Consider the following 15,308-nt stretch of genomic DNA (forward strand, 5'->3'; position numbering starts at 1 on the left):
AACAGGAATAGCTTTTATAAACATGTTGCTCTGGTTGCAGAGGATATTTGTTATAGCATGTTATTTTTATAAAGGTTAAAATCAAGTATACAATATTTTAATGGATAGATAACTATATGATAGAACTATTCAAAAAGGAATGAAATACAGAATTCAAGATGAGTTACCATAGGAAGCTGAGGGAAGGAACAAGGGGTAGGACAAAGAAGAAGCACACATGTGCCATGGTACCACTGGTGATGTTTTACTTAAGTTGGGTGGTGGGATTATGGGTACTTATTTTGTTTGCTTTATAATTTACCTATATGTTACATGTATTTTTATATGTATTAAATATTACATTAAAAGAATAGCAGTTTTCATTAAAATATCCTAAGTATGGGTAATGTGTAGGGCAGTGACCCTATTAATAGCTAACGTTTCAAAAACACTCCTGCATTTTACATTTTTATAGTCACTATCTTATTTAATCCCTCTAACAATTCTGTGAAATAGGTACTATTATTATTATGTCTGTTTCACAGATGAGCAAATCTAAGGTTAGGAAGATTAGCTTGCCTAAGGTCACATAGCTAATGAGCAGTGGCACTCAGATTCAAATCCAGGCCTGATTCCAGAACCCAGGTCCTTAAACCATTCATTCATATTGACTATCTGGTACCTCCTCATTTTATTTATTTCCAACCTGAGGATCAGAAAGATCAAGACACTTGCCTACTGTCACATCGTTAGCTTAAAGCATTTCTATGGGAAGGATGCAAGTATCCTAGGTTACTATCTTCTGGGATTTTTTCCATTTTGCCATAGTGGCAGATCCCTAATTGATAAAATGTGTTATACAGATAAATGAGGAGTAATGTTAAAGGAAGAGAATGGGACACAGGGTTCTCAATAAAACACCTGTTGGTTTGAGGTGCAGCCCATGGTTTGAGAGTTTATAGGGGTCAGTAAGAACCAGAGCAGATGACGCAGTGTGATCTAAAAAGAGGGGATCTAACATCTTGTCTCTGACATAACATTACTGCTCAAGGCCCCATTTTTTTTCTTGTATTTATTGAGGTGTCATTAATAGGTGATCTTTGAGGTCTTTAGTTAAGGCAATGGATTCTGAAGCCAGAGTGCCTGGGTCAGAATCCTTGCTGTACTGATTACTAGCTCTATGAGAATCTCTGAGCCTTAGTTTCCTCCTCCTTAAAAATGGGGACAATAATAGAACTCACCTCATGTGTTGAAAATTAAGTGACTTACTCTAGCTACCTTAAAACAGTGCATAGCATGTAATTAAGTATTATGTATGTTTATTATTTTCTTGCTTGGATAGTCTGTGGGTATGTGTTGGTGGATAAATCATCATCTATTTCAGTAGTGCATGGAATTCCCATTTCTTTACCTTGCCTGCCAGGTGAACTCCGATTTATTTTAAAAAACATATCTCAAATGTTATCTCCTCTTTCAATCCTGTGACTATTCCAGGCAGAATTTGGTCCCTTCTCTGTGCAAACATGTATATTTTGTATCTATCTCTTAAAGCATTGGTCACATCGTTATGTAATTTTTTTGTAGATATGTCTCTCTTGCTTTCTAGTCCATGATTTCCTGTACCTGGTACACTTCCTGTCACATAGTAGATGCTCAAGAAATGTTAGATGAATGATTGGCAGTACAGAAATAAGATTTAATTTCTAGTTCATTTATTTTCCATTATTTTTCCTGAAATCCAGCGATATTAGAAAATGAATCTAAAACTTGAGATAAAAGCAAAAATGAAACTTCTGGAAAATTTATTTATTCCATATATATTTATTGAGGTTCTACTGTGTTCCAAGGACTGAGCTTAGGGCCAGATGGTATTCAGTGAGTAAAACACCAAAAGGGTGCATTATTAACAAATTACTCGGAGCAACAGGCACCTAACCATAATTGTCCCGGACAAACTGGGAAATTTGAACACTCTTCTTATAGGAAATTTATACTGCAAAGATGAAAGTCATCCAAAAATAACCCTAGGAGTTCAATCTAGGTTGCCTGGACAACAGGTTATCTGGGAAAAGATAACCTGTTTATCTTTCTTTCACTTCTGTGAAGCACTTATGTGTTTCACATAAGCTCAATTCCCACAGAATTGATGACTTTCTCCTTCTAACACTGGGAACTAGAACATCTAAGGTCCCCAGGTGTTGGTCAGCTGGCCTTCCTAGACAGCTCCTGTAATAGCTGGCTCCCCAAGTCCAGATTTTCTGGGATTAGGCAGACTGTTTATTTTCCTACTGACAAAGTTGCTTTCACACTTTTGTTACAAGAAGTGAGACCAATAGAGAGGATGAGGTATCTCCATGGGCATACAGATGTATACTGCTACCCTAACAGTGCCCAGGTCCCTCTGTGTAGTCATAGGAGGACGAGGAGGAACCATGCTTTCATTTCTGTTGTGGATGTAGAAGTTTTCTCTTATCCAATAAAGCCTATTCCTTAACTCAGACCATGTGATATTATAAAATTTATCTTGAATTCTGTTGCATGCAGAAGGATATTTAGAAGAGATTCTCAGTATACAGTATACTATGAGGAGTTTATATTTTGTGCAGTTGCACTGGGAAGCCAGTGAAGTGTTTTAAGTAGTGGAGTGGAAGATCTAATTTACACTTTAACAGGATCATTCTTGTGACTGTATGAAGAATGTATTACGGGGGAAAAGATTAGAAGTAGAGAAATGGGTTAGGAGGCCACTGAGCAGTTCATATGAGAGATCATGGTAGCTTGGACCAGGGTGGAGGCAATGGAAATGGAAAATCATCCATGTTAGCCACATACAGAATGTATTTATGCATCTATAGTTTGAGGGTGGGCCTTTAGGATCCTGATAAGATGCTCACTTAGACTTATTGCTGGCCATTGTGCATTCTCCAGGTCAAGACTTTAAGGGACTTGGAAGGCTGCATACCACTTATCATTTTATATATATTGCTGATCTCTGCTGTGTACACTCAACTCTACTGATTTCCTTCTGTGTTCTTCAGATTACTGAACTTTGATTGGTAGAAATGGATATTATCTATGATTTGTCTTGATGTCAGTCCGAGTGTACTCGGGATGTTTATCAACACAATTGCCATGCAGATTAGTATCAGAAGCGGGAATGATGCAAAGACCTGGACCATGATGTCTAAGTCCTTGTGGAGAAAGTGTCAAGAATAACGAAGGAGTGGAAGATGATCTCAGAATGCCCTGTTAGTCTGCTGATCTGTGTTTTGAAGTGTATTCTCTCAGCTCACTCTCTTCAGGGTCTCCCAACTGAAAAATCTCAGCTACGGTCAGGAGGTCCCCTCCACAAAGGTCTCTCTCTCTCTCTCTCTCTCAGTGGTATCATGGTATGGTGCCCCACTGTTCCTAGCCCTGAGGTACTGCACTATCTGTTTATGGCTTCCCTGTACTCTGTCCATCATTTTGTAAATAATCCCTTTTTTTTTTTAGAATCCAAAATGCTTTATTTCTCATTGGCAGTGATAAATCAGGAATGTGTATTATTTTTGCAGGGGAGTGCGGTAGGGAATTAGATGTAATGTTTTTTTTCTAATCCCCAAACTCTTAGGTAGCAAACTGAGACAGGAAAGCACAAATGAAAAAGTACAAACCACCTTTCATGTCCCCCCATTGAGGTGTAACCAGGTGGTTTGTGGACACGTCTAGTTTTTAGTATCAAGGACACAGAAACATTAAGCGACAGGCCAAAGAATTTTCTGCTATCCGCGGTTAATAAAGGACAGATCCTAAGCTGTTACTGTTTTCTCTGCACAATTCCTCCACTCAGTAGTCAAAAGACTATCAGAATGCTTCCCACGTCAATTCAAAGAAGTCACACAATGACCAACAATTTACTCAAATGTTTCTGACTGAGTTTTGAACAGGAGCCAATCTGTAAGACATCTATCTACTGAACTAAGGGCCTTCAATCCAATCTTGTGCTATAGAGTGCCACATGCCCTGCTCCATGGGACCTGTGCTGCCACTTAATACCATGTCTTGGAATAATGGCCTCTTAGCCTCATAAAACAGCTGAATTCTAGGTACCGCTGACTAAGGTCTAGGACTGTAGTTGAAAAGGAAACTTGACTGTCCTCAATCTTCACAAGAACCACACAGGGTAATTCCTCACTTTATAAAGTGAGGCTAAAAATGACTACGTGCTCCAAGATGCAAGGTCCTTCAACCAGGGGTCTCGGAACCTACCGTGGTCCGAGGGCCATATCTTCCTGAGCCCACCTGGAGCTGACCAAGGCTGCTCTGGGCACCTGAGGCCTGGGTCCCATGAAGGAGGGATCACGTATCCTTTACAAACGCCTTCCAAACAGAAGGTTCCACAGAGCACGAACAGGCAAAAGAGCAATCTCTGTGACAAGCTGTCGAACAAACTGAAGAGTAAAACCAAGGGGGAAATGCCAGATGGCCGTTGTACGGTTTTATTAAACAAAACGTGCACACGAGCTGTCTATTCATTTTCTTCACTGTGCAGCCTGGCGTTAGGATTGGTGACTCTGATGGCCAGCTGGGCTGCTCTCTCCACAATGGCTTTGCGGTTCTTGGAGGAGACGTTGTGTGCAATCTCAGCACAGTAAGACTTGTTGCACATCAGCAGCACTTCAAGCTCCTTGACGTTGTGGACCAGGAACTTCCGGAAGCCGCTGGGCAGCATGTACTTTGTTTTCTTGTTGCTCCCGTAACCGATGTTGGGCATCAAGATCTGGCCCTTGAATCTCCTGCGCACCCTGTTGTCAATGCCTCTGGGTTTCTGCCAGTTCCGCTTAATTTTGACATATCGGTCTGACTGGTGCCGGATGAACTTCTTGGTCCTCTTTTTGACGATCTTGGGCTTCACGAGGGGTCTGAGGGCAGCCATGATGCCGAGTAGGAGATGGCTGCCACCTCCGTAGGCAGCGCCAAGGAAGAGCAAATAATCCCTTTTTAAAACTCTTCTAGAATTACCCAGTTTATGCAAATTATTTTCTGCCAAGGCCCTCACTTATATACTTACTTTGGTCTTTTACTCATGGACATATATACACTACTAAATGTAAAATAGATAGCTAGTGGGAAGCAGCCACATAGCACAGGGAGATCAGCTCCGTGCTTTGTGACTGCCTGGAGGGGTGGGATAGGGAGGGTGGGAGGGAGGGAGACGCAAGAGGGAAGGGATATGGGAACAGATATATATGTATAACTGATTCACTTTGTTATAAAGCAGAAACTAACACACCATTGTGAAGCAATTATACTCCAATAAAGTTGTAAAAAAAAAATGGGTTGGGGGATATTGCACTGCTCCAGGTTTACCAGGGTGGTTGCAGTGGAGACAGGGAGATGTGGTAAGATTGTCGAAATGTTTTGAAGATAGACCTGGCAGGATTTACCTATAGATTAGATATAAGATATGAGAGATGAGAGGAGTCAAAAGTGACTCCAAAATTTTTGGCCTGAGTAAATTGCAGGGTCATCAGCTTGTCATCAGTTCATATGGGGAAGATCGTGGGTGAGGCTGGTTGACCTGTGGGTAAGACTTGGAGTTCAGTTTTGAACATGTTAAGTTTGAGATATATATTAGATATCAAAGTAGACTATATGAGTAAAATACATGAGACTGGACATCAAGGGAAAAGTCCAAACTGGAGATATATATTTGGGAACTGTTAGATTATACATCATATTTAAAATCTTAAGACAGGCATAGATCACTAAGGAAGTGGATGATATGGATAAGAGAAGAGGGCCAAGACTAAAACTTGGGGAACTCTGATGTTAAGAGGTTGGAGGAATGTGGTGGAATCAATAGAGGAGACTGAAAAGAAGTAGCCAGCTAGATAGATGGAAAAAAGATGACGTCCTGGAGGCCAAGTAAAGAAAATGTTTCCAGGAAGAGGGAATGAGTAACATTTTCAGTTGATGCTGATAATGTCAAGTAAAATAAGAGCTGAGAATTGACCTGTGGATTTAGAAATATACAAGTCATTGGTGACTTTAGAAAGAGTAGTTTTAGAGGGAGTGCTGTGCAAAAGCCAGATTTGAGTTGGATCAAGAGACTGGGATGGAGAGGAATTGGTGAAAAAAAGTGAAAATAGACAACCTTTTCAAGGAGTTTTGCTGTAAATTGTAGGAGAGGATAGCAGCCGGGGCAGGGGACATGAGATCTAAATACAGTTTTTTAATGGGAGATATAACAACATGGTTCTGTGTTTATGGGACTGATGGGGGGGGGGAGAGAGACAGAGAGAGAGACAGAGATAGAGACAGAGAGACTGAGAGACTGAGAGACCAAAAGAGAAATAGTACCAGAGTGATTTTCTTGACTAGAAGAGAGGGGGTGGGATCTAGTGAATAAGTGGAGGCTTTGCTTTAGATACAAGCTGTTAAAATCCACACAAAATCATCAGGAAAGCCTATGTCAAGAGCAGAGTCATTTATTAATAATCGTTCCAGCTAGGGAATACTTTATTAAGAACAGAACATCAGTGATGTCCACAGAAGGGGAGTTACAGAGGGTTTTTAAAGGGCTAGCTCTTATGGTTATAAATTGGGTGATCTTTACTGGGTGAGCTTTTGGAAATGGGCAGTGAATAGGGATTGGTCACTTTTAATTGGCTTTGGAGCACAGAGTGCATTCAGTGTTTCTTTTTCCATCTGGATTCTGAAACTTTTGTGGTCCTTTCTTTCCAGATAGGTTGTGGTTTTGTCCTTGCTTGTTTTGCAGAATTGATAATTTTCTGACAGGTAGGACTATGGATTTTATTTTCATTTCTCAGACTTCCTTCTGGTCATCCTCTGGCTGAGGCTATAGGACAGATGATTTGGAATGGTGATCCAGATCTACACTGCTGTTTGAGTTATCTTTTGTCATATTGGCAGTAATTTTGATTTAAACAAGTCCTAATCTTTCTTGTTGCTTCTATTGCCTAATTGTTCTTTGCATCATTTGAGGAGACAGCAGCCGCAGGGCAGCATTTAAGGGAGTTTTCACACGTTTGAACAAAGCACGCACAGTTTGCAATCTACTAAGAGTGATTGATATGATTTGTTTATGCCTAAGTCATAGGCAATGGGAGTAGAGGAAATACTTTGCCTGGAATAGTGTTGCCTTTGCATTCAACACTCGAAGACTTGACTTCAACTCAAGGAATTTTTTTTTTTGAATGGATCTAACTTTGTTAAGTTTGTGCCTCGACCAGGTTGCTACCTTAAAAGGAAAGAGGGCATTGGGCTTCTTTTTTTTTTTTTATGTCTTCCTCTGACATTCTTTTTAACCTGATTTACATTTCACAGGGTCAGGAAGCAATGCCAAGTGGCAAGACAGTATTAGAAATTCTATTTTGGGAGTGGGATGAGGTTGGTGGGAAGTATCAAGGAGGCTTGGATGCCATTCTAATAAGTGTAGATATTCTCAGGGCAATCGGGAACCATTGAAGGTTTTTAAATCCCATTATAAAAAGCAGTTCTTCTAGGGGCTGTGGATTTAAAGGTTGTATTAGTTTTCTATGGCTGCTGTAACAAATTACCACGAACACCTTAAATCAATAAAATGTATCACCTTAAATCAATACAAATTTATTATCTTATAGTACTAGTCGTAGGTCAGAAATTTGACAGATTTCACTGGGTTAAAATCAAGCTGTCAAGGATTGTAGGACTAAGGTCCCCATTTCTTTGCTAATTGGTGGCTGAGGGTCATTTCCAGTTTCTAGAGACCACTCATGTTCCTTGCCTTGTAGCTCCCTTTTTCCATCTTCAAAGCCTGCAGTGGGGGGTAGGTCCATCTCATGCTTTGAATCTCTGCTGCCTCTTCTGTTGTCACATCTCTCTGGCCAAATATTCTGCCTTCCTCTTCCACTTTTAAGGGCCAGTGTGATTACATTGGTCCCACCCAGATAATCCAGGATAATCTCAGCGTCCATAAGCATAATCACATCTGCAAAGCTGCATTTTCCATGTAAAGTAACATATTCATGGGTTCTGAAGATTAGGGTGTGGACATTTTGGGGGGGCATTATCCTGCCTAACACAGACATCATTAAAGTATAGATTGTATTTTAAACCTTGGGAATAGAAAATATTACTCAAGGATAGTGTGGGGTTGTTTCCTGAATCTTCATCTGCTGGGAGATTACTTTAACCTTCCTTGTCCTATATGACCAAATCTCTTGGGTATCCTGAATTCCTCTATCACTTCCAGATCTGGGATACCTGGAGAGATGTTTTACCAAGTTCTCAACCAGAGGACTGGTACCTGCTTTCTTGACCTTGTTAATCCCATGGTCTGAGGCCAAACCCAATTTCTGCCCTTCTTTCACCTCCTCTCAGCTATCTCTACCTCTTAAGCTCTGCTGCTGCCCTGATACTGTGCTCTCCTTGGATCTAAATGACTTCCTCATCTTGCTCTGGAGCTGCCAGGCCTCCCTTTGGACTTGATTTGTGATTGTTGTCACTGTCCTGACATTTCTTTTCAACCTCCTACCCATCCACTAGCTCTCTCCTTTCAGCCTGCTGCATTTTGGGGAGAGTTTATTTCAGTACCCAAGATCTGAGACACAATTGAGAGCTTCAAGCCCTTTGAATGTTAAGAGAAGTAGCAGGAAAACAGAAGCCAGCATCTGTTGTGATGCTATGGACTTGCCTGTAATTTCGAGGCTAAGAGCACAGGGATGAAAATCTGACATTTTGGGGTTCCATTTCAGGTTCTGATATTTACCAGCTATAATAATGTTAAGTAACCTATATTAGTCTCAATTTTCTTATTTGTAAAGTAGCAATAAACGATAACCTCAAAGGCTTGTTATAAGCATTAAATGAGATAATGGATATAACCCAGTACAGTGTAGAAAGTGCTTATTTCATGTTTTGTTCTTGGTTCTTCAGATCATTATGGGATATGGACAGAGACACAAATAAGGAAACATAGGATACTGGTGTGATACATCCAAATATTTCTATTTGGACATTTTATTTTGAATTTGGGGAAACTTGTGGTTAGTATTGTCAATGGCAGAGCCACTGGGATGCAGAGGGAGTAGTATGGTCTTATTTGTCTTTAGTGACGTTCTCAATCCAGGTGATATATTTCTGAACATTGGTGTAGATGCCCACATCCCCTCCCATGAAGTGTCCGACCTCGATCCCCTGTAGCTTGCCTTTGCAGATGACAGTAGCAACGGCCACCTCCTACAAGGGATCATGCAGAGAGAGGGAGAGAGACAGATATGGTCAGATCTTCTCCCTATAGGAGCCCTCTCGTCCGCAATGTGGATGCGCCCTGTCTAGAGGTAGCATGCTGCATCAAGAAAAGAGCACTGAGTTGGGAGACTGGAAGCTTGAGTCATTTATCTAGCTTTGTCGTAACTAGTCTTGTGTGACATTGAGAAAATCAGAGAAAAACCTTTCTAGAACTCACATGTAAAATGAGTCAAACTCCATTTGTTTGAACTGGTGAAGCCAGTTTCAATTTGTGAAAAGTTTGAATTAATTTTTAAAAGCAATGCCCGTTTCAAAGTTGCATCTATGAGAATAAAAACCTAGCAAAGTGTTATTAACTCTAGGTACTGCGTGATGCCCTTTAACGAATACAGATCTCTAAGGAGGGCCCTTTACTGAAGGTAATGGGGGGCTTTGCTGCAGCCTTATCAAATTTTCAAAAAATTTTGAAGCTGTGGGCTTTCAGTTTTTTAAATATCGTGATTAAATAGTTAACTGGACATATATAATACAAGTAAGTGAAATTTGAATAGAGAGAAAAGATTACCCCAAAAATTCGACTGAACACTTTCACAAATTTAACACATATGGAGTTTCTGTGGCTTTTTCCTTGTTCAGTTTTCTGGCAGTCTGCATCAGACATCATGGGGGCCTCCAGATTCTGCCTTAAATCAGGGTGTCTGCCTGAGGGAAGACAGGGATAAAAGAAACCTTCCGGTTCACAATTGTTTTTTTTTTTCACAATTGTTATTTAGCGCTCCAATTACCACCTTCTATTTCAACTGGTGTTTTGTGTATGTCTGAAGAAAATAATGAGACAAAGGGAAGACATGATTTTGTGCATGGTTATGAGAGTTAACCTTGAGGATTTTGAAATAGCTTTTATGTCCCTTTAAAAAGCAGAGTTTTCTTTCTTCCCTGTGTCTGTTCTTGGAGGCATAAGAGGTGACCTGACTCAAGTTCTCAAGTGTCCTCCACATGTTAAGTGAGCCAGTATGGGAGAGGGGAGCACAGACTCTTTAATGTGAATTGTACCTCTGACGATCAGGAATGGCGTGGCCTCTGTGCAGACTCAGGTGGCCTGGTGGCCCCCTCTGCCAAAGCTCTGAAGAAGCAGTGGAGCATTAGTCACCCTGGGAAGGGAGGAGCTTTGGACTTCGGGGAGGGTCTCTTTTTGTCAGACCACTCGTATAGTATATCTCCCTTTGGTCTCCATCCATTCTCCTCCCTTCTCAGCTATACAGACATGGGTGCTCCTCTTCAGGGATAACTGACGACCCTGACTTTCTGTGGGAGGTGCACTCACCACTGTTGTCTTGGCTCCAGTCCAAGCCTGAAAGCGTACAGACGGTGCCTGGCTTGACGGTGCTGGTGGCGAGGGGAATGGGCTGGACTTTGTGGTTGAGGTTGGCGTGCTTAGCCAGCCTAATGAGCATGAGGTCATCCTGGGGGGGACTATGACTGTAGTTCCAGTAGCGGACAATCTGGATAGGGTCAGTTATCTGCTCTGTCCCATCTCTGATTCTGTTCCTGAGATTTCCCAGCATCACTCTCAGGTTTCTGGAGGGATAAAGGGTTGGAAGTAATCATCACCATCATTGTCATCATCATCTAAGCTGATGTTGAATGTTATAGTGTGCCAGATACTTTGCCAAGGGCTTTATCTGGATTCTGGGTTACGTCATTTACCACTCACAACAAATCTGTGAGGTGGATTCTATTTTGAATCCCCATTTTACAGATGAAGTAACGGAGGCACATAAGAGTATTCACCCACGTCACACAGTTGAGTGGTGGAGCCTTTAACCACTGTGTTTTCATGTAGTGTCCTTAATGTAGTGGAGAAGAAAAGGATGCATGGCATAGAAATATTATTTTCCCTCCTTTCCAGCTCCAGCCTATCAGATTGGGCATTTCCATTCTGGTGGAGATAAGAGAATGAGGTGACTTGAGTGTTGGGTATCTCCTGTTTGCTTCATCAGATCTACTCACAACTCTTTCATCCTGCTCTGTACTTTGGAAGGCGATATATGTGGATTAAGTCAGTGGGCTTTCTGGTCCTCTAGCGTTTGATTGGTATTTGGCCAATAAGAAGCACCAGAAAGTAAGGGGAGGGAGAAGGGAGAGGTTGGAGTATTTATCCTCCCATCTTTCTTCCTGTAAGATTGCCACAGGGCGTGGCTGTTGGCTATCTCTTGACCAATGGTTACAGCCCCTATCAGGCAGTCCCTGCGCACAGCGCTCTCTCTCTGTCCTCTCTCTTTCTCTCTCTCTCTCTCTCTCTTTCTCTTTCCCCCTCTCCCCTTGTAAACATTCTCTCCCCCGCCGCTTTAGGTCTAGGGGTAGTAACTGCACCTTTCTAATGCTAAACACGGGGGGACTGAACTATTCCCTGTGTTTTCCCTATAACGAGACCATATCTTTGTCATTAGTTCTTTTTATGAACTCCACAACTTAATCAAATTTGAGTGTACCATCAGTTACCTGCTGGTCCCTTAACTGACAAAACACATTCCTATTGCCAGTAAAAAACTTGAAAAACCAACGGGAGACTGAGGAGGCATAGTACGTAGAACGGGGCTCCTCAAGAGCTGCACTGCTGACGTTTGGGGCTGGGTACTGCTCTGCGGTGGGGCTGCTCTGTGCGCGGGAGGGTGTTTAGCCATATCCCTGCCCTGGCCTCTGTTCGCTGGGTAGGCGCCCTTAGCACAGCCTCCCCCCATCCCTCATCCCATTGTGACAGCCAAAGATGTCTGCCTTTGCCAAATGTAAATACCCTGGAGGGGAAGCTGCCTCTACTTGAGAACCACCGACGCAGAATGAGTAGTAGCTGTTGTAGTGGGTAAGGATGCCCAGCACTCACGGTAGGTAGCAGTGAGCAGGGGCCAGCACCCAGTTGCTTTTGATGAGGACACCCACACAGGGATTGAAGTGAGACTTGAGGTATACCAAATAGGGGGCATGGTCTTCTTTCTGCACAGATGAGTGAGCGGGGAAAAATATCCCTGAGAAACATATATAAGATGTTCTTAGAACGAATAAGACAATCAACAACTTCCTAGTTGAATAGAAATATGGATGATTTTAAAGAAGTAATCAGTTGGCCAGGAAATGTGAAAATGTTTGACATTTTTTTCGAATAAAAATGTAAATCAAAATGACATAGTGTTTCATCTAATATTTATACTAATCATTTTTGTTTAATATTGGTAATATTCAGTCTAAGAAAGTACAATGAGAGAGACTCTCATTTACTGCTTATAGGAATGGGAATTTATTCTGTTTTCTTGAAAAGCAATTTAGAAATGGGCATCAAGAATTGTAAATGGTTCGTCAACTTTGACCTAATATTTCCAAAGCCAAGAATTCTTGATTCTAAAGAAATAATCAGATGTAGACAAAGATTATTAATAAATGTGCTCATTTTAACACTATTTATAATAACTAAATGGTTGAAATATGAGTGTCCAATGCAGTAACGTTGGACATTGAAATACAAAAGTATATGAACAAATGGAACGTCATATATATTAAAATTGCATTTGTAAAGAATATTAAACAGCAAAGGAAATATTGATAACCTTTAAGTTAAAAAATAAAAATGTACATTTAATCCAGTAATCTAATTGTCTATAAACAAGTAAAGAAACAAAAATAAACCATTAAAAATAAGTAAAGCCTGGGAGTAAATTCAGACAATGCATTAGCATGTGTTGACTGAGGTGGGATTATGAATGATGTTTATTGTTTCTACTTTTTAATATTTCCAACTTTTCTAGTATGAACATGCAGTGCTTTTATAAATGAATTATATTATTTAAAAAAACTAGAGAATAAAGAGGAGGAAGGCTGATTCTAGTATCAGAAATATTGTTCTTGTCTCAACTGCCCTTGGTTCTTATGTTAATCCTCCCCAAGCCCAGTCCTGTACCTCACCACACCCTTCTCTGTGAGGTCACACAGTTAGAAACCCCAAGGAAAAAAGGGTGGACTATTATTAAGGACAAGAGACATTGAGCTCTTGTTCTAAGTGCTTTACACGGATTTATTTAATCTTCACAATGACTCTATAGTGTAGGTAGTAATATCCCCATTTTGACTGTAGAAACTGAAGCACAGATAGATTAATTAACTTGTCCAAGCTCACACAGCTAATTTGTGATGCAACCTAGGCAAGTCAGGGTGTGGTGGGAAAGACCTCACCAGCAAATTCTGCCATCAGAAGAACTTCATGGTAGTCAGGAAGTGTAGGACATAGGGCCCTAGCATTTGATCTTTTGCTCCCACGTTCTCCATTCCTTGCATTCTGAGTCTCTAAGCTTTTGAAAAAGGGGGCATATCAGATGTCAAAATGAGTACTCTGTCTTTGTGACTACACTAGGCTTGCCCACTGTGATGAAGCCCACATTTTGGAATAACCAGGGTGGAACACTCACTGTCGAGCATTCTCTGAGGCAGGTGTACACCATAACCTACCCCATAGCCTAGCACTGGGGGCTCAGCCTGTCCCGAGAGCCTTTGGAGTCTGAGAGAGGAGACCCCTAATTATGCTTCTGACAGTTTTTCTTGACTCTTCTTTTGCACCTTCCACACATCCTGCCTCTGCCTCACTCCATCCTCTATTAACCTGTGCCTTATAGGACAGAGTAGAAAGTCATGGATACATACCAACAAGGACACTCAAACAGAAGATAAATTTCATAGCCGTCTAAATCTTTCCTTGTGAGGTGCGGAATTCCAGCAGAAAATGGAGCTCTCAGCTCAGTATTTTCCTCAGGAACACCTAGGAGAGTCAGTGGGTGTGGTTAGGCATGGGGGCACGCAGTGGGATTGAAAAGCAGCTCTGGGCATAAACAGGAAGGAGGAAGAGGGCTCCAGATAGGCAGATGGAGGCCCTTCTGCTCCAGGGAAGGTGGGGGACTGTGCCTCTATTGGGGTCTCTTAGGGAAGGACAAGGAAGCCTAGTTCCTAGACTTCTGGATCCAGGTCCCTCTATTTGCTGCCCCTAAAAGCCCATCTGCCTAAAAGTAGTTAAACCGTCTGCGGGACAGGGAGCTCCAGGCTTAGGACTTATCTCCCCATGGAGTTTTTCAGGCCAGGGCTGTGGGAGACAGGATTCTCCACCTTAGTTCAGGAAGACAGTGTGCTCAGGTTTGCTCTGAACTCCCTGACAGTTACTTATACTTTCCTTCAGCCCCTCCCTTCTTTATTACACTAACTTCATCTTTCCCTGTGGTCACTATTTCATCACTCAGCCATCATCACCAGCTTGGTCTGGTTGTTTGATCAGCAGCTTTGAGCTATGGAAATGTGGACATGGAAAGCATTCACTGAGCGGTTATTTTGACAGTTGGAGAATGACTTACATTCTAGATTACATTAGATCTAGGATCTACTGAATGGTTAGTGACAATTCAGAAGGCAGTACCTCTAAGTGTTTTTTACCTAATGAAAAGATTTCTCAGCCAGTAACAGACTGCCACCGTCATCCCTGGCTAGTTGGGAACACAAAGAGCAGGGATGCTAATAATTAACATTCATTGAGCACTTACTGCATCCCAGGCACTGAGCTAAGTTCTTTACAGACATTGTTAGTGGTGATTTTATATCAGGTTAGTCTGAGATGTAAAATTAATTATGCTTTGTATCATTCTAGACCCTGAAAGTTTCCTAAACTCATAATCTCACTCCAGTGTCACAGCAACCCTGGAAAGACGAGACAGGGTTGGGGCTGGTATCATTTTTTCTTTTTTCCTGACCTGTAGGTGACAGACCCGAAACAGAGAATTTAAATGATTTTCTCAAATCACACATGGCTGGAAAGACTATAAGTACAATCTACATCTTACTACTGGATACCCACCACTTTTCAACCACATCCTCCAGGCTTCAGCTCATTAACCAGCATTCATGGATCTGGGAAAGCTATACAGTCCCTCACACAAATTCCCTGAAGTGTGGAATGAGAAATTAACACGACACATACTTTCTTGAACCTCACAATGAACACAGATATACATTGGGAGTAGGGCTGGTTTATGAAATATATTTGAGGTTCCTAGACAGGATGGAGTTAT

At 41.5% G+C, this 15,308-nt stretch overlaps 2 protein-coding genes across 2 annotated transcripts; both read right to left on the reverse strand.

The window, feature by feature from the left end:
• Positions 1-4,424: 4,424 nt before the first annotated feature.
• LOC309810528 (large ribosomal subunit protein eL32-like) lies at positions 4,425-4,954 on the reverse strand. Its single transcript, XM_082632602.1, has one exon. The coding sequence runs from the start codon at positions 4,892-4,894 to the stop codon at positions 4,487-4,489; it is 408 nt and encodes a 135-aa protein (XP_082488728.1). The 5' UTR covers positions 4,895-4,954; the 3' UTR covers positions 4,425-4,486.
• Positions 4,955-9,060: 4,106 nt separating this feature from the next.
• PRSS37 (serine protease 37) lies at positions 9,061-13,933 on the reverse strand (the record flags this gene model as incomplete). The annotated part of the gene is made up of 5 exons (XM_082632801.1): positions 9,061-9,201; positions 9,779-9,911; positions 10,534-10,791; positions 12,095-12,236; positions 13,900-13,933. 5 exons carry the CDS (start codon positions 13,931-13,933, stop codon positions 9,061-9,063), a joined length of 708 nt encoding a protein of 235 aa, XP_082488927.1.
• Between the last annotated feature and the right edge of the window lie 1,375 nt (positions 13,934-15,308).

Source organism: Mesoplodon mirus (genome assembly GCF_964341445.2).
Source record: "Mesoplodon mirus genome assembly, chromosome: 9".
Taxonomy (NCBI): Eukaryota; Metazoa; Chordata; class Mammalia; order Artiodactyla; family Ziphiidae; genus Mesoplodon; species Mesoplodon mirus.

What these genes read in the sequence shown, in the direction of transcription:
- LOC309810528 (XM_082632602.1), bottom strand. Translation starts at nt 4,894, where the DNA reads ATGGCTGCCCTCAGACCCCTCGTGAAGCCCAAGATCGTCAAAAAGAGG.